The sequence below is a fragment of the Suillus subalutaceus genome, assembly GCF_016647625.1.
Source record: "Suillus subalutaceus strain FC151 chromosome Unknown DFJ58scaffold_160, whole genome shotgun sequence".
In the NCBI taxonomy this organism is placed as follows: domain Eukaryota; kingdom Fungi; phylum Basidiomycota; class Agaricomycetes; order Boletales; family Suillaceae; genus Suillus; species Suillus subalutaceus.
In genome coordinates, this window is record NW_024540409.1 from 31,562 (window position 1) to 53,706 (window position 22,145).

The following is a 22,145-nucleotide window of genomic DNA, read 5'->3' on the forward strand; positions in this document are numbered from 1 at the left end:
CTCAACTTGACCAATTCGAGTCGCTAGCATTACTAAATCGTTGTTCGCTTTCTCCAAGTCATTCACCATGAAGGCTCTGTCCCTTCATTCATGTCCAGTCGCACTTGCTTTAGCTCACAGGTACCGTGCGCAGTACTTGCTCGTCGCGCTTAGGGTGGATACATTATGTAACCGAAGGGTCCGGAGATTACACAAGTCATAATGCATAATGCTTGGCCCGGCGATCATGGAAAATCTCAAGTCAGTCGCTGCCTTCAAAGGTGTCACTCAGGCCCAGGCCGATGGCGAAACATTTTTGCATAGGAAGAAAGGTTTTTGATTCAACTGCAGACTCATCAAGAGCAAAAAATCCTCTCGAGAGAAACATCACATATCTTATGTGATTTGTATATGCGTGGCCTAGATTTAAGTTGAAAAAAAAGCGGGAAAGCGAACTGACCCTTGGGTTTACGTATAATTACGTTTGAACAAGCAATCTGATTGGTGGAGGGATACGGCTAGAACTTCTTTTGGTTTTTCCATTGCTTCTTCACAGCACCGCATGTAGGCATATTAATAGCTCGGGGCCTTATTCCTGAGAGCAAATCTCGGTTATGAGCCCGTCTTGCAGTATAAAACGCATGCGCCGCTCGGTCTTTGGAAAATCATTCTGCTAAGTACTCTCTTAGCTTTTTGTCTTGTATCTCCTTCGCGCACGTTATCCCTACTTCCTTCAATCGCCCCCCACTGCTACCATGCTGTCCAAATCCTTCGCACTCTTTGCTGCCTTCGCTGCTTTCGTTCCTGCATTTGCTGCCCCCCTTCCTGGTCAAGTCGCTGACGTTGCTGCCAGTAAGTCCCATCTCCACGATGCGTTTCACCTCTTCATTATGTTTTCGATATTGTAGTTGTTGATAACGTTGGCGAAAATGCCAATGTGAATGTACTTACTCGTGGTCCTGCCGGTAAGCATGAAATATTTTCATAACTTGCCAGCAATATTGACCAGAATGACATTTCAGCCTTCGAGGAGGTCGTCAGAAGGCTTGAACTCTCCGGACGAGGTGACGCCAGCGGATGCAGCGTTGCTGACGTTGACATTAGTGAGTTATTCGTCTTAAGTCGAGGTCCACAACCTGATCGGAACTGAACAGTCGTCTCCAACGTGCTTAACAATGATACCATTAACATCTTGTCTCCATCTAAGCGTGGCGGTTGCGATATTCTCGGACTTACTCTCGGTAGATATTTCTTTCTCAGTTATTGTTTCAAATGTTAAATGACTTTTTTAGAGGTCACTGATGTATTGAACAACCTCGACATCAACATTCTCAGCCCTGGCAAATCCAAGCGCGCCGAGGCTTTCTCACTTGAACAAATCACATCGCGTGAGTTATTACTGTGCACACTTTGTATTCCCGATTCTGATAATTGCTGTTGTAGTTGTCTCTACCATGGCGGCAAACACTGGCAAGGCGGCTCGCTCAACCGCTGGCAAACGCGGTGGTAGTCTTGTTGATGTCACCGCAGTCGTGGAAGATGTCCTCAACAACCTCGATATCAATGTCCTGACCAAGCGCGTTGATGTCACCGAGGCCCAAATTGCCAATGGTATGTCATGTACCATTTCTGTCGCCTCCAGATTTTGACTTTGCATTGTAGCCGTCTACAACGCCCTCATTAGCGGTTCGACGTCGAAGCGCTCAGGCATCATTCCTAATGTCAACGATCTTGCTGATCGGGCTCTTGAGGAACTCAGTGCTATAGTTGCCAAGCGCGCTGATTAAGTTATCATTGTTGCCGGTAAGTGCTGTCACGTCCACAAAATGAACACCTCATGAATCAAATTCAGTTGTCTCAACGCGAAGGTCGATGTCGCCTAAATGACTCAATCCCTCATACCCAACGTCGCGCACATCCCTCGCCCTTCGTTTACCACTGTCACTCGTTAGATCCCGTATTCCATAGCCGCGTAATGAAGTCTCGCAATCTTCGTTGTGTGATGATATGTTCATGAGTGCAAATTTTTCCAACACACTTGGCCTAGTGCATCAGTCCGTTATCTCGTGGGCTTGCTTACATGTTTTTTCCATGAAACACGCGACATCTTGATGTTCTGCTGTTTCATCCCGTGCGCGACGTATCTGCCAGATCAGACATAATCGAAGTCGCGAACCGCTCCTTCCATCAGAATAATCAGAATCAATACGTCAGCATGTTATTAATCAACAGTGGAACATCAGTTGAGGACAACATACGCCGTGATGAATTATAATAAGTTTACAAGGGTTGTATTTGTATATGATCATGTGAAGGATGTTTGCAGGCAGGCAGACGCGTCGAAGTCTTTCCCGAGTTGGCTTGAGAGATTCGTCGGTGATCGGTCCAACTCCACGGCCACACGCACGGACTTGGAACAAAGGATGATGAGGATGACCCTTGTACTTGGAGATAAATATGGGGTTTTCAAGGGGAATTGAATGTGATGCGACTCATCGCGTGGGGTTGTGGGCGAATTTATGTTGTGCCACATCGATAAGGCTTGCTGTAATATCTTACCTATCTTCCTTCTATTAAATTGGTCTGACTAAAAGTTATGTTATTGACATTTTCAGAAGTGGCTGGTACGTACCGTCGACACGATTACCAAAGGTCAGTACTAGTACCGGCACAAGAAGGTCTGCGTGGGACGTCAGAAGAATCGTGTTCGGCGATCACGATGACAAGGCCGATGAATGTTATTGTCCTATACGATGGGTAAACCACGGCGTCACCATTCTAGCGCACGAACATATCACTTGTTTTTGGAACGACATGCTTGACCTCCCTTTGTTGTTGTGATCCCACTATCGTTGGTCGAAGAGGTCGGGGAGACGCTGCAGCGTGGTGAAAGATCGTCGCTTACATAAGCTAACATTTTGTCATGGAGCTCGAGTTTGCTCGGAATGTCTCCATGTCTTCACAACAACTTCTCGTCCGTCAAGTTGTTCGTTCAGCCCACCTAACCAGGGCGTATGGCAAAATCAGGGCAGACTTCCCTGTAAAAGTGCATAGAAATGTGCGCGTAATTTCATCTTCGGTGACGCGCTCAGCAGCGGCTGCACCGAAACTGAAACCGACACCGACATCAACTCCTCCATCTTTCGAGCCTGCATCACAGCGGGAGCAATCATGGTTGACCACGAAAGTCAAGTCATCTCCGGTCCTTTTCTCAATATTCCTCTCTGTAGCACGCGTTCTTGGCTACGGCTCGCCGCAACAGTTTGCCAATCGGCGTGCGCTGGTCTTGTACAACACCCTATGTGCTACGCGCGCTGACGAAGCGTCCGTATTCTGGAGAGAAGGTATGCGCAGCGATTCCATGTAGCTCTTAATTAATTCCTACGTAAGAATGTGCTCTTCCGCCAACTTTCCAGTCCTGGTTTACAATCACGAACCTGCACGTCTGGCTACTTACTGTCCGACTCCGTGCCCTCCCTGCACCACACGGGACACAACATGTGCAAGGGCTCATTGACCACTTCTTTCAGGACGTTGAGGAACGCTTGCGCGTTGTTCTCCAACCAGGAGTCTTACCCCCTCGTTCTTCATCACCAAATTTATCTAGTACTGCTGAGGATGGTTCACACTACCCACATAGCTCCTTTTATACCACGCCCACTCCCCTTGCGGCCAAAAGTACTTTTCCTTCAACCAAAGCTTACCAAGAGGCCGTAAAACTCCAGAAACGCTCTCGTGCACCAGAAAAATTGATCATCAGGCAGATGAAAATATTAAAAGAGCAATGGGCTGGGATGGGAATGAGTTTAGATCTGGACCTCGTAAGGGGCGATGCTGAGATGGCTGCGGCAGTTTGGAGGAATTTACTAGGTGCACGGGGTGCGAATGGGATTGGGTTGGACCAGGAGGGCAGCGGCAGCGGTTATCGGAGAGCGGTTAATCTAGTCGGTGGACTTGTCGAGGACGTGAGAAAGGTGGACGTGGATAAGGAAGAGCTGAAGGACGACAACAGCGGTGTGCATGACTTTGCTCCTTCGGAAAATGATCGGTATGTGTGTTATTCCTTTTGGCCCCCTCAATGCGCATGCGACAATGTTACCTCTAGTGCAGTACCCACCCGTGGCACTTGCGCTATAAAGCGTCCATTATCTCGTATTCATATTATTCCTCACTAATTGTCACCTACCCCAGATATATCGGTTATCCAGAGCTTATGGTCACACTTGTCTCTTACATCCGCCGTGAAATCTTACGACTGGAGCGTGTCGACGACAGTGTCATCATGGGACCACGGCGTGTCGGACGTGAGGGTGAAGGCGTCCAGGACTTGAGATGGGGAGACATTCAAAACAATGTGCGGAGGTGAGTCAGCGGCTGGACCGTTCCTAGATAACGAACTAAAATGTATGCTTGTCTCCTAGATAGTAAGCCAGAACAGCCTGAAGCTTATTCGTAGCTGCGATACTTGCAGAGTATATTACAACACACATTTCAATGCTTCGTGCTTGGATGGTAATTCTTGTGCTCCACTCCTAGATCTTAGCTCCCATCTGTTTACCTTTGAATAAATAGTTTGGCACTTCAAGCTGTGAAATAATATTGGTGTGTTCGGTCAGTCTGTTCTGGTTAACAAGTTGTTCGGCTCTAACTCGCACATTTACTGACGAGGTACGTAACATTTAATTTCGTCTACCCCAGTTCTGACATATCCCCTAGCCAGACCTTGAGCAGAAGGAAAGACATCCGTTCCTTCCAATAAAGAGTTTTGATACCTGCCAGTACCTCGGGACTGTCGAAAACTGTATCGTTGATTCGTTTGCCATATACGCATAAGTGTTGCATGATGAACACGTTCTGGACTTTTGGTTAACAAAGATATTCTAGTTGGGTCTAGCCCACGAAGTCACAGGAATTTGCATATAAGTAGTCCACTCTATTCCACTTCTACAGGATATGCTACCTTCCTTCTTTCCAGTATCCGTAAGACCGACGGTTCCCAGCGCGGTGCAACACTGAAGGTATGTTGGTATATGTTGAGTGTTTTCCCAGCCTGTCACTAATTGGCTCATCCTTTGTGCGCAGGTTTTCCATAGTGTTCGACAGAATTCGACGTGGCACACCAATGCTTCTTTTCGCCATTGCAATTGTTCAGATGTGGCTATTTCCAGGCGCAGTGGTACATGGTACACGGATGATCTCGCCTCAAAGTACTTCCACACGACCCAACGATGCGGGTTCTTCAAATGGGCTGAACATTGGAGATGCTTGTTTGTTGTGCAGTGTTGCAAATCCGGTCACCCCTTGCCTAATCCTGTGTATCCTCCCTACCGTGGGAGGCGGAGATAGAACAGAGCAGACGTGCCGCAATCAGCGAGCCCATCAGCTTCCATCCACCATTCAGAACAAAACCTTCCATAAGTCCGGCGGCCTGGACCATGGCCTGTTCGGTACGTAGAGATCAGAAAGCGATCGTTTACTACCCCGCTCTATCTTCGCCTAGACAATGATATGCCGGCGGCATCTGCACCATGAAACATGCAATATCTTGTAGATGTGACTGGATTTTGCTAAAGATACTTCATCTTCCACGGCCTGAATTCCCTGAGGTTGCTTCGTACGGCTCCTGTACGTGAATTTCTGATAGCGACACTGGAGATAACTGACCGAGCCGCATGTTAGACTTGTCTAACTTGATCTATCCATGCAGAGGAGCCTGAGTGCGGGGGCCAGGCCACCCGACGACGCTACTAGCGTCTTCATTTACTGTCTGCTTTGATAACTCAAACGTAAATTGTCTCTTCGAGCGACATTTCACGAGGGTCTTCCGGTATGTGCCGTGGTAGGTCTTGCCATCTGATCCTTCATCATTCTCCATAAGGTTTCATGATTGACGTTTCCAGCACACAATTGCTCCTCATGCACATGAGCCGTGACAGCTCATCGATGGCATCGATCATCACCCATTCCATGATCTATTAAAATCATTTTCACACCGCACGGATCATTGAGTCCGAAATTTTGTGGTCATCTTGTACATCAAGGATGGCTAATACGAACGCAATGCCACAGCATTTTGAAGGGTCTACCCGTACAGCTCTGGACTGTCAGGCGAAGGCCGCACTCGAGTAGGTGGCAGGCTAGATGTTTTCGCCGTCTATCTTATCAGTTGAACCGAGCATAGACGCTCGACCGACTGATAGACCGAGTTCCGGCAGTTTCAACATGGAAAATGATTGAAGTGACAAATGTCATATGCGGCCTTTGAACGGTATGCCGTATATAGTTCCTGATGGGTGCCATCGAGCCGAAACTAACACTCTGTCAACAAGTGATCTCCGGATCTGGGTGACGGCATACCCTGACTCAGTCGGCGAGGGCCTCGGCGAGATCCTTCGAAGCTGATATGTTTGATTTGATGCGGCACTCCGTGGATAACCCACGATGTTCACAGGTGCGTAACAAAGCCGATTGAAACAAGTGCAAAAACAAACCGTACGATGCGTTCAGTCGCTAGCAAATGTCTATGGCGTACGTAGTACGTGAAAGATCTAGAACGCCTTACTCAATACGACACGGTGAACAGGCTTGAACAATGGCGAAATTACGCGAATCGTACCTTGTGGTATGTACTAATCACGTACCGTGGATGCTTCTAGTTCGAAGAAATTTAGGTTCTTCCAATATTTTCGCGTCACAAATGGTAAACCGTGGTCGCCATGATGTTTTTTTATTCGGACCGCAGGTAATAATTTACACATTCTCGATGCTAGGTATAAAAACAGTCACCATTGGCCTCCATTTTTCATTCGCTCTTTACCCTCAATTCCAACTGTTTACCTTCCCCCTCCTCCTATCCACAATGCAGCTCTCTCTCTTCGCATCCCTTGCTGTTCTCTGCAGCAGTGCTTTCGCTGCTCCTCTGTCGGGTCGCGACGATCTGATTGATGTCGCTGCTAGTGTGTATCCAACTTCGGCACATAGAAATGTGGACTGACCCTTATTCATAGTTGTGGACAACGTCTTGAACGACGCAGATATCAATGTCCTCACCAAGCGGGACGATCTGATCGACGTTGCTGCTAGTGTGTATCCAACATCGGAACGCAGCCATACAAACTGACTCGCCTGCATAGTTGTGGACTACGTGGCGGACGACGCAACGATCAATGTCCTCACGCGCGGTGGTATTCTTGATGTCTCTGCTGGTACGTATTTAATTTCATTGGAGAAGTATGAACTGACTGGCCTGCATAGTTGTCGAGGACGTCTTGAACGACGCAGATATCAATGTCCTCACCAAGCGGGACGATTTGGTCGGCGTTGAGGCCTGTAAGTGCTATTCATATGATTTTTAGGCTCCCCTTAACTTAGCCATACAGATGTTGAGAATGACCTCAACAACCTCGATGTCAATGTTCTGACTAAGCGCGACGATTTGATCGGCGTTGAGGCCTGTAAGTACTATTCATACAATTGTCAGGCTGGCCTTAATGTAGCCATACAGATGTTGAGGACGTACTCAACAACCTTGATGTCAATGTTCTGACAAAGCGGGATGATTTGATCGGCGTCGAGGCCTGTAAGTGATATTCACATAATTTTTGGGCTGGCCTTAACGCAGCCATACAGATGTTGAGGACGTTCTCAACAACCTCGATGTCAACGTTCTTACCAAGTAAATCTCTGCACGACATGTCCTCTGGTCCTCGATACTTGCATCTGCTCCATAGTATACCCATCAGGAAGTAAATTACCGTTCTACGGGCTTCTTGTGACTAGATAGCCAATAATCATTCATTGCGATGGCCATGCGTTTAGCATTAGTATCATGACTGTTCGTGCTCCAGAATAATATGATCGCATGTATTGCTGATACATGCGGAGTGGTGCGACCGTGCAACTTTACCTCCTGAAATGCAGAAGTTAACGATATTGCGCAATAATAGTGGATTGAACATGCCTCATGGTTCTACAGTGTGACGTGTGGCCCCTTGTGTCTTGTGTAGAGGATTGGATGTCATCTCATTATCACGGGAATATTTTGTACGAAGGGGCCCGATCTGATACTATGTCTCATATTCGACTTATTTTGGTGATGCCGCATTGCTATTGAACGCTAGAGCGTTCGTTGTGTGGCTAAACGTATGACTCTTCCGGAGTTCCATCCACCAAGAGCCGCTGTTGTAACGCCTAATATAATATTTACATACACGATCGGGGATCCTACGGAAAGATCACAAAGGGTCATGCAGACAACTGGTAGAAGACTAGGCAAGAAGCTCCAAGGCAGTCGCGTCGTATAGCGGGAACAGTGGACAAGCATAAAATTCCTAAACACAACGTCATGAACATGCCGCCGATATATATTGCATATACCTTACCTATGGAAAGATTTAACTAATTCTCGTTGGTATCCTGCAGCATAATAATGGTGACGTTGTTGAGGAGGTTTTCTAGGACTGAGAAACGAGCTTGGTATATAACTTCCAGAAGGCGAATAGTACTCACTAGCACTGATATTCGCCAGGGTGCCGCCACCGCACCCGTGATTGGACTTATTTCTCCTTGCCATATGGTTCGCTGCAGTCGCCGTGCAGTCAAGAATAAATTGACAAGTATAAAATACTCTACCTTTGAGGCCATGAGCTATCGTTTTAGAGCAAGAGTCTCGTGAGCGGCAACAATATTAGCAGGACAATTGATACCACGTACCGAAGGCAGAGTTGGCATGGTGGCCATCTGCTCATCCGAAGTCAAAATTCGTCAACACAACAACACGTTGACTGACACAGAACCCGACCCCTGCTTACTTTCTAATGGAACTGCGAGAGTAAGTGCGAGCCCACCAAACCCCACCAAAAGACGGTGAGTCAGGAGAAATATTGCATATTAAGGAGTGGGATTTCAAAAGGAGCGACTTGGATACCTGTGACGATGAAAATGGAGAGGTTGGAGGGAGGACTAGGAAGGTTTTTCGGTTCGGCGAGATTTTAGCATGATCCGTACCTGGCTGGATCGGAAGCAAGATATTCTATGGAACAAAACCCGAGACTCTAGTTGGTCCATGTCGTTGAGTCCGTCACACTGTTTCTGATAGCCAAATTCCGACGCGAGTGAGGGCGGCCTAGTTGATTATCTGGCATGAAAATACTTACTAGGCAACTTGGTCCTAGTCTGTGTCATACTGAGCGCCGATTCAGAAGTATGACATTAGACTCATAGTTGAACATTAGACATTGGGCGTAACTTCGAGTAGTTCATTCAAGCTGTAATAGCCTGATGGCGGAGCCAAATGATCCTGTGACGCAAAGTCTATGTGTGAGCGACTTAGCATGTCACATAATCATAATCGATCTACTTCTGAAATTTGGTCTGCTTGATACTTATGCATGGATATGGGAGACCATTGACAGGCAGAACGCTTGCTGATTAGGTGTATCATAGAGCATCCCGGGCCTCGAGTCAGAGAAGCGTTGTGGCGCAAGCAGCAACCCAAATCAGGCAATATCTGATTCGAGTGAAGGTTACTGAGCGCACACGGTCGTCCGAATGTTGAAGCACTAGGTCACAAGTCAGCGGCCACGCCACCCACTGCCACCCAACTGATTGAAGTCTCGAATCATACCAAGCACCACTAGTATGTGACGGCCGGCCAGTGGTACATACGTCTATGATATTCAACGGAAGTGAAAAGCAGGTAGTGTCATGGTATCAGAATCATCACATGTGCTTGTGGTAGACTTGCCACCAAAGTAGTTCCACTTGCTTTGTCCGACAATGAGTTCGACATCAAACAATTCACACTAAAATAGAGTGTGGACGGTGGACAAACGCATATCCACTGCTATGTACCCACCATATATAAAGATCAAGGTAGAGCCCAAGTAGAGCAAAAAGAAATAGCTGACCACGTGGAGACAAAACACCCAGTCCTCCACTCCCAATAAAATTGCATCATGCAATGTGCACTAGACATCACTCTTCTCTCGAAAGCTCTGCAGACCTCCGCAGACCACCAAGACACTCCTCATGTCAACGCTCTCGTAGCCCTCGTGCTCAAGAAACGCTCTCACAAGCGTTCTGATAGCCTAGTGGCTATAGCACCGTCAGCGATGGACGACTCCAGCTCTGCAGTGTTCAGTGAGCTGGAGTTTGCCACCACTGACGAGCCATCAATGCAAAACTGCGAGGAGCTCGTAGAGGATGGAGACACGGCACCTCTGACCCCTCAATCAGATGCGCAGAGGCTGGCGGCCCTTGTAAGATTGAAAATGAGCACAGATGAGCCTCTTCAAGGCTGTCTGTCGTCCTATTCAGAGGGGAGTCACGGTGGACGGGATCAAACATCCCCTACAAGCTCCCAAGACAGTATAGACCTGTCAATGCACCCATCCGACCTCATATACATCGACTCAATCCTCGCCCAAGACGAGGCTCTCGAAATAGAAGCCATGGCGCGGTTGCAAAAACGCCCAACGTTGAGGTCGAGGATAAGGAAGAGAGCATTCTCAATTTGCGTCGGAGGGTGGCGGGGAAAGGGTCGGGATGTTGAGGGATGAGACCCACCAACAACATTTTGATCATAGGGATGTGACGAGAACAGGCCAGACAATGCGCTTATTGAAATGTAACTTGCCGTGTTTGCTGTGAACAGAGAGATCAGAGAAGGGTCCGAATGTCGTGAGGCCGTATTTAGCCCCAAAGACGTGCTCGTGTTAAACATGAATCAAACCTGACAGGACTGCTGGGTAATATCACCTGGGTCCGATCTAACACATCAAAGGGTAATTAGCCTTCATTTGAACCCACTTACACATTCTTGAAACAGTCTAGCATGTATGCTAACCAACCATGCTCCGTTTCCTCCCTCTTAGTCGCACTAGACAAAGAATGAGCACACAGATCTAGTCATGCACTGAGCTCAGCTTACCATCATCTAATCTCTTTTTAATTGGCAGCCAATGTTTGCACATGCGTTTCTCATACGCGCTCAGCACACCCGCAAACAGTGGCTCCGAGTCAGGATGAGTTGAGGCAAAGGCGCGTTCCAGGACATAAAGGTCCACAGCCTTATCTTCTACGAGAGTAGAATGATAGGCGAGTCCAAAGTCTATGAGAACCTGAAAATGACATTAAAAAGACGACCGCATCCTCTGGTACTATCATGTACCAAATCACTTGTTTGTTTCCTCAACATCATGTTCGAGGTCGTCAGATCACCATGTATTATGTCGGCCAAGTGCATCTTTGCGATTTCAACACCTATCATATCCATCAGGGCATCTACGGAAATTGAGTATAACCCAATCGGCATATGAACAGTCCTACCTCGAGAAACTCCATAATCAGCAATTGGGTCTGCAGGGCCATTTTCATAGATTTCATCCACCTCTTCAAGCTCGCTGATGTCCTCGAGTTCAGCCCCACCGGGTAGAAGTTGACGCACACTCTTGCCATCTATCCACTCGATACCCAGAACACCTTCGTTCACATCCACCATCCTGATTCCGGGTACAGTGACGCCGGATCTGCCAAGGTACACGTCGGCTCATCTCCACGTTTCTCCCTAAGGCGGCAAAAATTGGACATACCGCATACATCTCATCAACGCGCGAGCTTCACCGGCTATGCGTTGCCGGGTGAGTGATGTATCGAGTGACGGGTGGCGGTAGTGCTTGTGAAACCGGTACTTCAAGAGAACCGGTTCTGCCACCTCAAGAGCTGCGCCGTGATCAACGCCATGACCTGATGTTGAAAATTGACGTAGATATGCTTTGTAGACTTTCTGCGTGGAGCATTAGAAAGGGTGATCGGGGGTTCAAGTGAGCATGGGGCGAAGCAGAAATTAGTTAAGAGGACTTGCAGCTTCAGCGCCCTGGGAAATGAGATCCGCAGATTGTAGTAGTTGCTGCGTCGATGGTTTGGAAGACGATGAAGAAAACATGATTAACGTTTGACTCTCAGAGATAGTAATCGATAAGATTCAACCCAATACCAACATAATCTGGCAATTCCCGATTGCTTCTCCGAGGACGTCACGGTCATGTCTAATTTCAGCTGGCACATGATTCTGAACAACTTCAAGTTTGGCGGAATGCTCTCTGACTTCTAATCCTGGGACTATGGACTGCCAACATCCAACATTATTCTTTTCACCGCATGCTCTGAGTCTCAGATGTGACCTAAACTTCGCGAGCAGTCACTCGTTGGCAATAACTTCATCGTAACGATCGCAGAAGAAGGTTTTGGATGTTAAGTGACTGTTCATCAATACAAGGGTTGGAAATGATAATCGTTGGGCTTTGTACAGGCTCCACCCTAACAACCGCGCTGCAGAGTTCCTACAATGAGAGCAGCTGTACAGGCTCCAAATCATGATTAGTCGCCGTTACTACAGTTCTAATAAGTCGGCTGATGACGGAACTTGACCTCAAGAAGGCAAGCCTCGTCAACTGATCATTAATTCGAACCAATATGTCAGGGATTCGGTCGGGCCTAATCATCCTCCGACTATTAGCCACGACTCCCAATAAGTTCAATCACTCTGGGCCCTGATTCCGCAACCAGTGTAACCTATTATGGTGCAAGGTGGCCCCAGATTGGCCCCAGAAGGCGAGTCTTGTGGAATATATATATTTATATATACATCGGAGGATGACAATCCCCGTCCTACACAGGCTCATTTAATGTCGTTGGCTAGGCGAGTACCCCTAAAACAGTAATACATGCCGCTGCCATCGTCACCTGCAACTCGACAACTCCGACTACGAACTGAATTCTCAGAGGTTGCGCACTCGGAATCGTCATTTGCGTTGACATTGTTAGCACGACGCCATATGTTCCTCTGACCTGCTGCAGGAAAAATCGTGCACACCCTTCAAGTTTAACACAGTGGCTATCCCCTAGGAGCCATATTTGAATAAGTGAGTTATTTACGATATCCACACAAGCTGCTGCTACTAGTAAAGTCACTAATAGGTGTGCTGACTTGCCAAGGAGGCGCAGACTCGCTAGATAAACCTTACTTGGACACGTCAAGCTTGCTAATATCATCGGTCAATTGTCCTGGCCGTCTGTTAATTCCCGAGTCCTCGGGATATTTAGTAGGTTTCACCTTCTCTCACATTGGAAACATGTTCATCATACATACGTTAGCTCAGCCGAGGTCGTATCTAGCCCTGCGTGATATGCTTGGCTGACTGATTCTTCAGTCCAAAATTACCCCCGTGAAAGACTCACTGTGAAGTTTGGCTACCAAGATTGCAATATATTGAATTCAACTATGCAACCGTTTCATCCATATGCCCAATATTCATTTGTCCAACAGCCCGAGCAAACAACTGCATCCACATACATGGTTTCAATGTTTAACCCCGTTGAACTACTCAGGCAGCCTGTTACTTTCCCGTTTAGCGGACGAACAGCAAAAAATAGGTTCTTGAAAAGCGCAATGTCAGAACGCTTGGCCACTTTTTCGCCTTTTGACCCCAGTGGTCGGGGACAACCAACGGAGGAACTCGTACGACTGTACGAAACCTGGGCAAAGGGAGATATCGGTGAATTTTCATCCCATCCTTGATGACACTCTAATCAATTTCTCAAAGGGATCATTGTCACTGGTAACATACAAATAAAGAAAGATCATCTCGAAGCTACAGGTAGTCATGATTTTCTGTGAAAATAATTGCGAGGTTGATGTCCGTGTAGGGAATACTATCATCGACAGAGACCTCCCCTCGGTTTATCTCCAGGAGTGGATAGAGGTGGCGCGAGCCGCCAAGTCACAAGGGAGCTTGATCATCGGGCAACTTAACCATCCAGGGCGTCAGGTTTCCATTAACATACAGCCATATCCAGAGGCACCATCTGACGTCGAGCAACCATCGACTGGAGGCGTTCTCTTCGGGCGACCCACGCCTCTAACAAAAGATGGCATCAAGGACATTGTAAATCGATTTGCATATGCAGCCTCCGTCCTGCACAGGGCTGGATTCGATGGTGTCCAGGTAATGTTATTTTACTAACATCAGGTCGGCTTATTGGTTAATCAGACTCAGCTCCACGCCGCTCACGGCTACCTTCTGTCACAATTTTTAGGCCAAAAGGACAAATATGCGAACTGATGAATATGGTGGATCGCTCGTAAATAGAGCTCAGATTCTTCTTGAAATAATCGCTGCGATCAGACAAGCGGTCCAAAGCCCATCTTTCATCATCTCGGTCAAACTCAACTCACAGGATTCTGTCCCTGAGGGGTTCTGCATCGAGGAATCGATAATGGTCGCCAAACTACTCGAAATTGCAGGAGTGGACTTCATTGAAGTCAGTGGGGGCGTATATGAACAAATCACCCGCAGCTCTCGGGACAAGGTAACACATTTATTTTTCACAGGCAGTCCAGAGTTGATGCCGGGCGATTATAAGCCGTATACTGTAGAAACCCGAGAAGGGTATTTCGTCGGATATGCAGAGCTCCTCAAATCCCATCTAAACCTCTCGAAAGTAGTCGCCACGGGTGGATTTCAGACATCGCAGGGCATGGCCGATGCTGTCCTCGCGAGGGACCGCGGACAGTAAGTGTCTTCTCACCGGTCGCACGTTTTTACTCAGCGGTTGACATAACGCAGTCATAGGATTAGCAAGGCCGTTAACCGCGGAACCACTTCTAGTCAGAGACATCCTACGAGGGGAGAAAAAGAAAGCCAAGGGAGACAAATTTCCTGAAAGCCCGATGTTACGAGTACGCATGGTCATTCATCCGCGTTAATACGCAGCCTGATATCTAACCACACAGTTCGTAGCATCTGCAGAGCAGATTGCTGAAATTGGAAATGGTCAAGATATCACTGACTTCGACAATGCGTTCCACGTTGCTAGATTCATCGCCAAAATGCAGAAGGAAATTCCTGCTGCCATATCGGAAGCACTTTTCTCGTGACTGTCGTGAACTTCGGTCTCGGGCTGATACTGCCTCAATTACTAACTGTTTCCTTACTTAAGTTCCGATGTATGAGCGCCAGTTGAAATAACTGAATACGTAGTCGCTCTGCTGTTGTACACACTGGTTTCGTCCGTGATTCTTAATCTAATCTTGTGCCAGAACATAATGCCATCATACTGAAGTTGACGCTCTTGCTTTCCTTGATATAGTGGTCTTTGACGATTTTAGCCACGTCCTGCAGATCCGGAACTGAGATCAACCTAGTATCATGAAAGCAATCAAAGCTGCCTACCTGGAGCAAGTTAGTGCATTCGCCCCTATCGATCGGACCATTGCGAGCTCCGTCCAACTCTATGACGCGCCACCTACGGGCTTGGCTTTCCGTTTCCCTCGCAGTAGCATCGGGCGCCTTCACGAAGCAAGTAAAATGGAGATACGTGTCCAGATCTTCTGGCACCGTGGTTTGTCCTGTGGAGGCTGCGGAGCTATGGATCCGTTCGAATAGAGAAGTCTCCTCGAGAATTTTGACACGTTCCAACGGTGTTTTGTCTATTTCTGCTATCAATACACTTCGGATGCCTTGATAGGAAAAAAATATTTCACCTTTGCATTCGTCAATAAATCTAGCCAATGGACTTTCAGGAGCGAAAGTGACATTTGACTGAAGTAATATCAGTGTGAGAGAAAGATAAAAGGGAAAGGTTGCGGGTTACGTTTATTAAAGCATGCAGAAGGCCCATGGTTCCGCAAGCGTTTACGATCTAGTGGGCCTCATTGGTAGTACGAGTACGAAAGACATTCGGTCGATCGAACGTACCGTCTGCTTCATCCAGAAAATAGTGGGATCGATCGGATACTGCCCTTGAGCTGCAATCTTTTCATCTTCCTCTTTGCGTTTTGTCGCAATGGTCCCTGAACAGGGGAAGAGTAGTGTAACCGCTTTTACACCTTCCGATACCATTCCTAGAAGCTGTATCGTCGTGAACCTATGAACATAAGTGGATCGAGAAGGCGAACTTCTGGATCAAGGCCATATATGTCCTCGAAGTACGCCTGGGATGCTACTAGTCCGGCAGTTGCAGCCCACTGTACGAGAGCATCATATCACGTAAGTCATTTTGTGCCACTAGGAGGTTTTGTCTTACACTGTTAAAGACCTGCTCGTTGTCGCATGAGAATGAGAATATCAGAAACATGGAAAGCTTACATCTGGGTTGCTTTCGAGTGGGATCCAGCGAGATTCCGACATGATGATGGACAATCTCTAGTACTAGCACGGCAGCACAAACATGTACTAACAGTTTGACGCCTTCGGTCACGGTGCCATACACTTACCTTGTATGGCAAGTTCCGACTTATGTTTCAACCCCCATGCACACCTATCAATTGAATGTTCAACGTTAACCTCAGGACTGTTGCGTGATCGAATTTGTGACTCTTGAAGAGCACAATACTCATCGCTTGTCGGACTGACCTGATATATGCCGTACTTAGCAGGGAGCGCCCATCCAAGCTACCCTGGAATCCGATCTACTCATCGGTAGTTCAACTAAACGTGACACTTGCATGTGCTCCCCTCGCTGGCAAGGATCTTGAAGGAAGGCCGACGTCTCCGAGTCCGTGGGATCGTAGGTATGCCCTTACAGTCTTGATTGCTACTAGTGTATTATTAACTTCACAAATCTCACAATTTGACTGCAGTGTCTAGATGGCCAGATGCTTGCAAGACATCAGCGTGTTACTCGACGTTTCGATTAAATACAGTCGGTAGGCTTTTGAAATAGTGCTCAGCCTTGTTATTCTAGTACTTCCGCAGCAGGTCATCAAAGCATCTACGACGTCGTTTCCCAGTTTACACTAAGCTGCGATATGCCGTCAGTTTACTGTGCCTGCTTGAATCTGAATCTATGGTGTGCAGCATCCTACTTATCCGAGTCGGATACGGGAATTGACGTTATTCGGATCTCGCTCTCGTTTCATAGTTGTGGGTGATGCTGTACTTCACCGACCCCTGGGATATGATGAACCTGGCCATCTTGTGATGCGAACAACCCCAGATTTGAGAGCCGCGTTTCCTCCCTACTGGTAAGCACGAAGGAACTTGTCGTAGATTAATATTATACCTCCGTACTGTTTCCATTATACATTTCTTACCATTATGATCCATCAAAGCATGTCCCTACGGAGTGCACTGAAGGCTAAAGTTCCGTAGTCTAAGCTCCATGCGCACACGACTTGAAAATTTCCGGCGTCGGTCATTGAATAAGCGCTGTGAAACAGTTATGGCTCATCTCAGTTGAGCCACACGGAGGTCGGGACGAGCGTGGGGTACTCGGGGTCCTCTACTGGCCGTCAGTCGGATTTCGCTGTCACAAGTCTACCGAGCATTCAACCTATTATTACACGACATACGCGCGCGGTCCTAGGAATATTCCATCCGCAGTGCGGATCGAGAAATTTCACATGTGCCACATCGGCGTGGAGTTAATCATATTGATTATACAACAATATTAATCTTCTCTTCATCTGTTCAAGTTACTGGCGAGAAGCATTGTCAGTTTCCCAGATGCACATAAAGGGCTCAAGTTAGAACCATCAACTGTACTTTCACCCCCTCAATCGTCCCTAGTAGCCTAGCCTGAGCACTAGACATGGCTCTCGCTGACCACGCCAACTATCGCTTCCGTATCTTGAAGGACATCTTTCAAGCACTAGTTGCACCCCCCGTGCTTGTTTCATTGTGCTGTAGGGCATTAAACCTTCGGCTTGGATGGTGGTCGATACCTGCCTATCTCCTGGCTATTCCGCTTGCGGTATTGATCAGAGTGCAGTATTCTGACTTCGTTCAAGCACGGGAAGCACGCCAACTTGGTGCTAGACCAATTCCCAGAGTTGTTGGGAAATGGCCAGGGAACATTGACGTGATGCTCAAACTTAAGAAGGGGCTCGCCTCTCAGTACATTTACGAGCCGTTCCTTGATTTGTTCGAAGAATATCAGTGCACAACCCTCAACACTCGCTTTCTTTGGGTTGACAATGTAGGTGGTCTCATCTAGATACAATCTCTACTGGCAAGTGCTGACGAGCGCGTTCACCGTATCAAAGATCATCACCATGGATCAAGAGCACTCTAAATGCGTACTAGCAACGGGATTCGGCCAATTTTGGAGAGGCACTGCCCAACGAGAGCGATTGTAAGCAACTCTCTACTCGAAAAAACTTTCCTAACACTATGGCAGAGAAAACTTTCTAGGCGATGGAATATTCAATCGGGATGACGAGGTGAGAAGCGAGACCTGCTCTGTTACCTGGGTCACAATTTGCTCACAACTATGCAGAAATGGAAATATGTACGACAAGCTAACCACCTGACACTATTGTTGATGGTTGATAGGTCTCGTTATAGCACCGTTCACTCGCACGACCTTTTTTCACCCGCAATCGCATATCTGATTTCGAATTATTTGAAAAATACGCGGGCCGCACGATAACCCTATTATCAAATCTTGCCTCGCGCGATGAGCCCTGTAATGTCCAAGACCTTTTTGCTAGGTTCACCATCGACGCCGCCTCGGACTTTCTTTTTGGGCAAAACCTGGACACCTTGTCCAAAAAGCTTCCTGTTTCTAGTTCAGGCTTCCAGAGTGATAGAGGATCTACTACAGATGATTCGTGGGGAACATTTGCTCAAGCTTTTGAAGCAGTCCAACGCATAATCACCATGAGAGGTCGCACTGGTTTCATTTGGCCCGTATTTGAGCTTTTCGATGACAAAACTGCTCCGCACGTGGATATCATCAAACGATGGCTGGATCCATTAGTAAAACAAACATTGGATCATAAGGCGTTAGCCCGCGAAACTGGTATGCGGAGTACCATGGAAGAAAGGACTTTCTTGGAACACCTAGCCGATAGTACCGAAGGTCTGTGTTATTTCTCGTTCCTTGTCTGAATTCTGCGCCTCATTCGTTGACAATCTATAGACGCTGGAATGATTCGTGATCAGCTGCTCAATGTCCTATTGGCCGCTAGAGACACCGTGTGTGCCTCTTCTCACTTCAGCGCTCATTTTCTGATGAGACAGTTCCTCTTGACAGACTGCGTGCCTTTTGACCTACGTGACTTATTTCATGGCATTGTATCCGAGCATCGCGGCCAAGATGCGACAAGAGGTACTCAGCGTGTGTGGCAACAACGTCCCTACCCAGGAAGAAATTCGTAAACTCAAATATGGTGAGTTTTTATTTCATGTGGTGGAATTTTGCTTAACGACCTTCTTTTGTCAGTCAAAGCGGTTCTTGACGAAACTCTCCGCCTGTACCCGCCTGTCCCGTTGAATTCGCGACAGACAAGACCCCAGCCTTGCACGCTCCCTCCGCCAGATCGTACTTATCCCACCGAATCTCAGCAACCGTTATATTTACCGAAGTCGACGACAATCTGGTATTCATCGCTGTTGACGCAACGCAACAAAGAACTTTGGGGGCCTGATGCTGACGAGTTTGATCCTGAGCGATGGATTGATCCTCAGAGATTGGCCCGGTTCACGTCGAATCCGATGATGTTCACTCCATTTAGCGCAGGACCACGCATTGTAGGATTTCCTTTCGTGATTACAACTTGATAAAAAAACTGACCCCTTGGCTCCTGGACTCTTTTAGTGCATCGGTCAGAACTATGCATACAATGAGGCATCATTCTTCCTTGTGCGACTGCTTCAGCAATTTGACACCTTTACACTCGCGACGGATGCACAACCCCTTTCCTCCTTGCCACCTGCGGAGTGGAAGTTGGGTCGCGGCAGACAGAGGGTGGAGACGATTTATCCCGAAGCTACAATGACACTTTTCATCAAGGTGTGTTATCTTATCTTCGCTTTGGTGTTTCAGTTTCATCATCTTGCCTTTCATAGGGTGGCTTATGGATAAGAATGAAGAACGCGCACTCACACTGATGTGATCACTATTTGCTGGCAAATACACTTATAGGGCTCTTTTGAGGAGAAATTCATTTATATTGTCATTATTGCACATCTCATACCCACCGGATCATTTGTACTGGTATATAGACCATAGACAATCTAGACATCTGGCGGCGGCGGCGGCGCTGCCTCCCGTTGTTCCCATCATGTTTCAGGACTGTTTCAGGATGTAAATTTCATTTTCCCATTAAGAATGAACGATAAACCGCCTCAGTCTACGTCACTTCGTGTCCCTGGGGCCTAAAAGTACGTCCATGATTTCCATCAGAGCATATGAGGGCACGTGTATAAAGATGAGGATCAAGACATCACGCGCACCATGACGTTACAACGTTCGAACGGTATGTGGTGTCCGATGACAGGAGGATTCCACTTATGTCACTGTCAAAGATCAGAGCACCCGCTTATACCATATGAGTCTATCACAGCTCGGGCTGCTGGATCACCACCTAGTAAGTAATAGGGGACAACATGTGCATGTGTGTCATGGTTTACATGGACTGGTCGCATTATAATAAAGATGAAAGATTGTACCATCATACCCGAATCCATCATCCCGCTCACCTCGTGGTCGTCCCTAGATGTTCCTTGAAAAAGCGTGTAACCGTTATATGTTAATGCCGCATCGGCGATAAACCACTGTCGCGATCGCGGCTGTGTAGGATGTGCAGAGTAGGCTGACCCGCGAATAGACTGGGCGGTGAAGCTTTGGCAACCAACAAAGTGAAGCTAGCTAAGCCCAAGAGTTTTCTTTCTGAGATCATCAGTGATGCCACGCATTGCTGATCAAGAACTTCACGAGAAGTCACGGTAAAGGGACCATGCCTGACGCCCGTGACAATCAGTAGAACGTTCGCCTTCTTCAACGTGGAGGGAAATGTGGCTCGCCAATAATATCTTTGAGATGATCACATTGATGTGAGAAAGATATGTTTCAAGGATGTCGCTTACCATAACCTTGTGAGCAGATCATTTCTGTAGTTGAGAACGGGGATCACTATGAACATATGGTTACCAGCCGCTCTGGACGCAAGAGTAATTGAGTTTAGACTTCGCATGACGAATCTAGGACATGACTGATACCGTGACCCATCCTTTCTGGATCGATCGTAGCCACTTGCATTATGTTCCAGTCAAGCGAATACCACTGAACTACTGCAGCTGGTTAGCTCACTATCTAACATGGCAGTTACGATCACAGTTAGTGCGCTCAAAATATTGCCTGAAAAAACCTTTGGTAATGAGCCTCAGATGAACTCCAAACAAACTCACAACTGTTGCAGTCATTATATTGAACGAACAAGCTTATCGAGAATTGTACTCGCCCCTACAGATAGTATTTCAGTTATTGGGACAGGTATGGCAGGTATCAGAGGTAGGATACTCACTACATCTGTCACTGAATGGTTCTTTAGCACTATACAATCGTTTCCCGAGATTGTAAACAAGTGCAACAGAGGCAACTGTGATCGAAACCCGGTGAAGATTAGATCACCACATCACCGACTCATCATCTAATTAGTTTTCTACCAACCCATAAAATAACTGGTAAAACGATACAAATTAATTAGCAGCGACAAACTGAGATCATTTGAGATCAGGGGAGGGCAGAGAACTTTGTGAAGCACAATAATCGTGCTCGTGCTGGATACACCACCAACCAGCGCTTTTGTTGCCGAAATAGGCGTTATAGGGGTGGGCGTCTGTTCCTGCTGCGCTTTACCGAATTGAGTATCGTCATGTGAAATAAAGAAATATTGTAGTCGTCCATCTAATACAGGCGGTGCGAAGATCGCAAAGCCTGCTGTCTCAATATTTCTCAATGAGCGGCTGCAGTCTCTCCGCCTTGCTGGTCCAGGCACGGATGTAATTCATCCAACGTTTGTTAACAAGTCACATTCTGTCTGGGGGGGGAGTTGAGAAACGAGACATAGAATAAGTCGAAACTCAGTAACCAGCCAACTCACCTCCCACCCGGGTTGCGGCATCACGCCCCGCTTTCCGCTGGTATCAGGGCTATCGTGCGATAAGGACACAACAAAATACGGAAAGGGTGGTGCGCCACTGATTAAAACCGATACAGCATGCACTCTAGTTGCATCAAGAAGTTGATGCATCGGCACTGCATCGATCTATAACCAGGTGATACATCCTAATTGGTATTCTGTCCGTAGTCTAGTGAGTGTGTGACTGTACATGTGGTCCACGGCTTCAAATGAGAAAGCAGCGGATTGGACGCGCCTG

General features: G+C 47.3%; 10 protein-coding genes across 10 annotated transcripts; 7 read left to right on the top strand and 3 right to left on the bottom strand.

Annotated features, from left to right (window-relative positions):
- The first annotated feature begins 530 nt into the window (after positions 1 to 530).
- DFJ58DRAFT_814331 (uncharacterized protein) lies at positions 531 to 2,178 on the top strand. The gene is made up of 7 exons (XM_041391647.1): positions 531 to 831; positions 888 to 944; positions 1,002 to 1,082; positions 1,134 to 1,220; positions 1,272 to 1,367; positions 1,423 to 1,590; positions 1,642 to 2,178. The coding sequence occupies exons 1-7, from the start codon at positions 735 to 737 to the stop codon at positions 1,764 to 1,766; spliced, it is 711 nt and encodes a 236-aa protein (XP_041238049.1). The 5' UTR covers positions 531 to 734; the 3' UTR covers positions 1,767 to 2,178.
- A 746-nt stretch (positions 2,179 to 2,924) lies between these two features.
- Positions 2,925 to 4,345, top strand: DFJ58DRAFT_718760 (uncharacterized protein; the record flags this gene model as incomplete). Its single annotated transcript, XM_041384521.1, has 4 exons — positions 2,925 to 2,965; positions 3,034 to 3,323; positions 3,370 to 4,027; positions 4,171 to 4,345. 4 exons carry the CDS (start codon positions 2,925 to 2,927, stop codon positions 4,343 to 4,345), a joined length of 1,164 nt encoding a protein of 387 aa, XP_041238050.1.
- Positions 4,346 to 4,752: 407 nt separating this feature from the next.
- Positions 4,753 to 5,566, top strand: DFJ58DRAFT_131833 (uncharacterized protein). Its single transcript, XM_041378794.1, has 3 exons — positions 4,753 to 4,959; positions 5,073 to 5,426; positions 5,480 to 5,566. Exons 2-3 carry the CDS (start codon positions 5,102 to 5,104, stop codon positions 5,509 to 5,511), a joined length of 357 nt encoding a protein of 118 aa, XP_041238051.1. The 5' UTR covers positions 4,753 to 4,959; positions 5,073 to 5,101; the 3' UTR covers positions 5,512 to 5,566.
- A 741-nt stretch (positions 5,567 to 6,307) lies between these two features.
- DFJ58DRAFT_814339 (uncharacterized protein) lies at positions 6,308 to 7,966 on the top strand. The gene is made up of 9 exons (XM_041391648.1): positions 6,308 to 6,430; positions 6,487 to 6,507; positions 6,563 to 6,935; positions 6,987 to 7,061; positions 7,113 to 7,184; positions 7,234 to 7,308; positions 7,359 to 7,433; positions 7,484 to 7,558; positions 7,609 to 7,966. The coding sequence occupies exons 3-9, from the start codon at positions 6,572 to 6,574 to the stop codon at positions 7,656 to 7,658; spliced, it is 786 nt and encodes a 261-aa protein (XP_041238052.1). The 5' UTR covers positions 6,308 to 6,430; positions 6,487 to 6,507; positions 6,563 to 6,571; the 3' UTR covers positions 7,659 to 7,966.
- A 1,969-nt stretch (positions 7,967 to 9,935) lies between these two features.
- On the top strand, positions 9,936 to 10,538 carry DFJ58DRAFT_733899 (uncharacterized protein; the record flags this gene model as incomplete). The annotated part of the gene is made up of 1 exon (XM_041386371.1): positions 9,936 to 10,538. The coding sequence occupies one exon, from the start codon at positions 9,936 to 9,938 to the stop codon at positions 10,536 to 10,538; it is 603 nt and encodes a 200-aa protein (XP_041238053.1).
- Positions 10,539 to 10,679: 141 nt separating this feature from the next.
- Positions 10,680 to 12,010, bottom strand: DFJ58DRAFT_132389 (kinase-like domain-containing protein). The gene is made up of 6 exons (XM_041378795.1): positions 11,843 to 12,010; positions 11,571 to 11,764; positions 11,308 to 11,507; positions 11,150 to 11,262; positions 10,910 to 11,099; positions 10,680 to 10,858 (listed from the first exon to the last, which is right to left on the bottom strand). Exons 1-6 carry the CDS (start codon positions 11,921 to 11,923, stop codon positions 10,821 to 10,823), a joined length of 816 nt encoding a protein of 271 aa, XP_041238054.1. The 5' UTR covers positions 11,924 to 12,010; the 3' UTR covers positions 10,680 to 10,820.
- Positions 12,011 to 12,610: 600 nt separating this feature from the next.
- On the bottom strand, positions 12,611 to 13,113 carry DFJ58DRAFT_132450 (uncharacterized protein). The gene has a single exon (XM_041378796.1). It carries the CDS (start codon positions 13,030 to 13,032, stop codon positions 12,676 to 12,678), a length of 357 nt encoding a protein of 118 aa, XP_041238055.1. The 5' UTR covers positions 13,033 to 13,113; the 3' UTR covers positions 12,611 to 12,675.
- Positions 13,114 to 13,261: 148 nt separating this feature from the next.
- DFJ58DRAFT_718762 (uncharacterized protein) lies at positions 13,262 to 14,917 on the top strand (the record flags this gene model as incomplete). The annotated part of the gene is made up of 9 exons (XM_041384522.1): positions 13,262 to 13,344; positions 13,369 to 13,535; positions 13,584 to 13,637; positions 13,687 to 13,985; positions 14,037 to 14,062; positions 14,085 to 14,349; positions 14,404 to 14,552; positions 14,623 to 14,719; positions 14,774 to 14,917. The coding sequence occupies 9 exons, from the start codon at positions 13,262 to 13,264 to the stop codon at positions 14,915 to 14,917; spliced, it is 1,284 nt and encodes a 427-aa protein (XP_041238056.1).
- A 142-nt stretch (positions 14,918 to 15,059) lies between these two features.
- DFJ58DRAFT_668441 (uncharacterized protein) lies at positions 15,060 to 16,169 on the bottom strand (the record flags this gene model as incomplete). The annotated part of the gene is made up of 8 exons (XM_041382700.1): positions 15,060 to 15,155; positions 15,213 to 15,475; positions 15,524 to 15,581; positions 15,634 to 15,681; positions 15,738 to 15,890; positions 15,938 to 16,006; positions 16,066 to 16,077; positions 16,128 to 16,169. The coding sequence occupies 8 exons, from the start codon at positions 16,167 to 16,169 to the stop codon at positions 15,060 to 15,062; spliced, it is 741 nt and encodes a 246-aa protein (XP_041238057.1).
- Positions 16,170 to 17,422: 1,253 nt separating this feature from the next.
- Positions 17,423 to 20,059, top strand: DFJ58DRAFT_814439 (cytochrome P450 monooxygenase CYP63). Its single transcript, XM_041391649.1, has 10 exons — positions 17,423 to 17,958; positions 18,026 to 18,114; positions 18,160 to 18,202; positions 18,259 to 18,270; positions 18,327 to 18,843; positions 18,904 to 18,959; positions 19,018 to 19,153; positions 19,207 to 19,514; positions 19,582 to 19,776; positions 19,833 to 20,059. The coding sequence occupies exons 1-10, from the start codon at positions 17,572 to 17,574 to the stop codon at positions 19,872 to 19,874; spliced, it is 1,785 nt and encodes a 594-aa protein (XP_041238058.1). The 5' UTR covers positions 17,423 to 17,571; the 3' UTR covers positions 19,875 to 20,059.
- The last annotated feature ends 2,086 nt before the right edge of the window (positions 20,060 to 22,145 follow it).

Bases quoted from the DNA above. Each gene is read 5' to 3' on its own strand.
- DFJ58DRAFT_814331 (XM_041391647.1), top strand. From the start codon at position 735: ATGCTGTCCAAATCCTTCGCACTCTTTGCTGCCTTCGCTGCTTTCGTT. The intron at 832-887 runs GTAAGTCCCATC...TCGATATTGTAG, and splicing joins AGTCGCTGACGTTGCTGCCA to TTGTTGATAACGTTGGCGAA. The intron at 1,083-1,133 runs GTGAGTTATTCG...GGAACTGAACAG, and splicing joins CGTTGCTGACGTTGACATTA to TCGTCTCCAACGTGCTTAAC.
- DFJ58DRAFT_131833 (XM_041378794.1), top strand. From the start codon at position 5,102: ATGCTTCTTTTCGCCATTGCAATTGTTCAGATGTGGCTATTTCCAGGC. The intron at 5,427-5,479 runs GTACGTAGAGAT...ATCTTCGCCTAG, and splicing joins CCTGGACCATGGCCTGTTCG to ACAATGATATGCCGGCGGCA.
- DFJ58DRAFT_814339 (XM_041391648.1), top strand. From the start codon at position 6,572: ATGGCGAAATTACGCGAATCGTACCTTGTGGTATGTACTAATCACGTA. The intron at 7,062-7,112 runs GTGTGTATCCAA...TCGCCTGCATAG, and splicing joins TCTGATCGACGTTGCTGCTA to TTGTGGACTACGTGGCGGAC. The intron at 7,559-7,608 runs GTAAGTGATATT...GCAGCCATACAG, and splicing joins TTTGATCGGCGTCGAGGCCT to ATGTTGAGGACGTTCTCAAC.
- DFJ58DRAFT_132389 (XM_041378795.1), bottom strand. From the start codon at position 11,923: ATGTTTTCTTCATCGTCTTCCAAACCATCGACGCAGCAACTACTACAA. The intron at 11,100-11,149 runs GTACATGATAGT...TGTCATTTTCAG, and splicing joins GGAAACAAACAAGTGATTTG to GTTCTCATAGACTTTGGACT. The intron at 10,859-10,909 runs GTAAGCTGAGCT...TTCTTTGTCTAG, and splicing joins TAAAAAGAGATTAGATGATG to TGCGACTAAGAGGGAGGAAA.
- DFJ58DRAFT_132450 (XM_041378796.1), bottom strand. From the start codon at position 13,032: ATGATATTAGCAAGCTTGACGTGTCCAAGTAAGGTTTATCTAGCGAGT.
- DFJ58DRAFT_814439 (XM_041391649.1), top strand. From the start codon at position 17,572: ATGGCTCTCGCTGACCACGCCAACTATCGCTTCCGTATCTTGAAGGAC. The intron at 18,844-18,903 runs GTCTGTGTTATT...GACAATCTATAG, and splicing joins CCTAGCCGATAGTACCGAAG to ACGCTGGAATGATTCGTGAT. The intron at 19,777-19,832 runs GTGTGTTATCTT...TGCCTTTCATAG, and splicing joins CAATGACACTTTTCATCAAG to GGTGGCTTATGGATAAGAAT.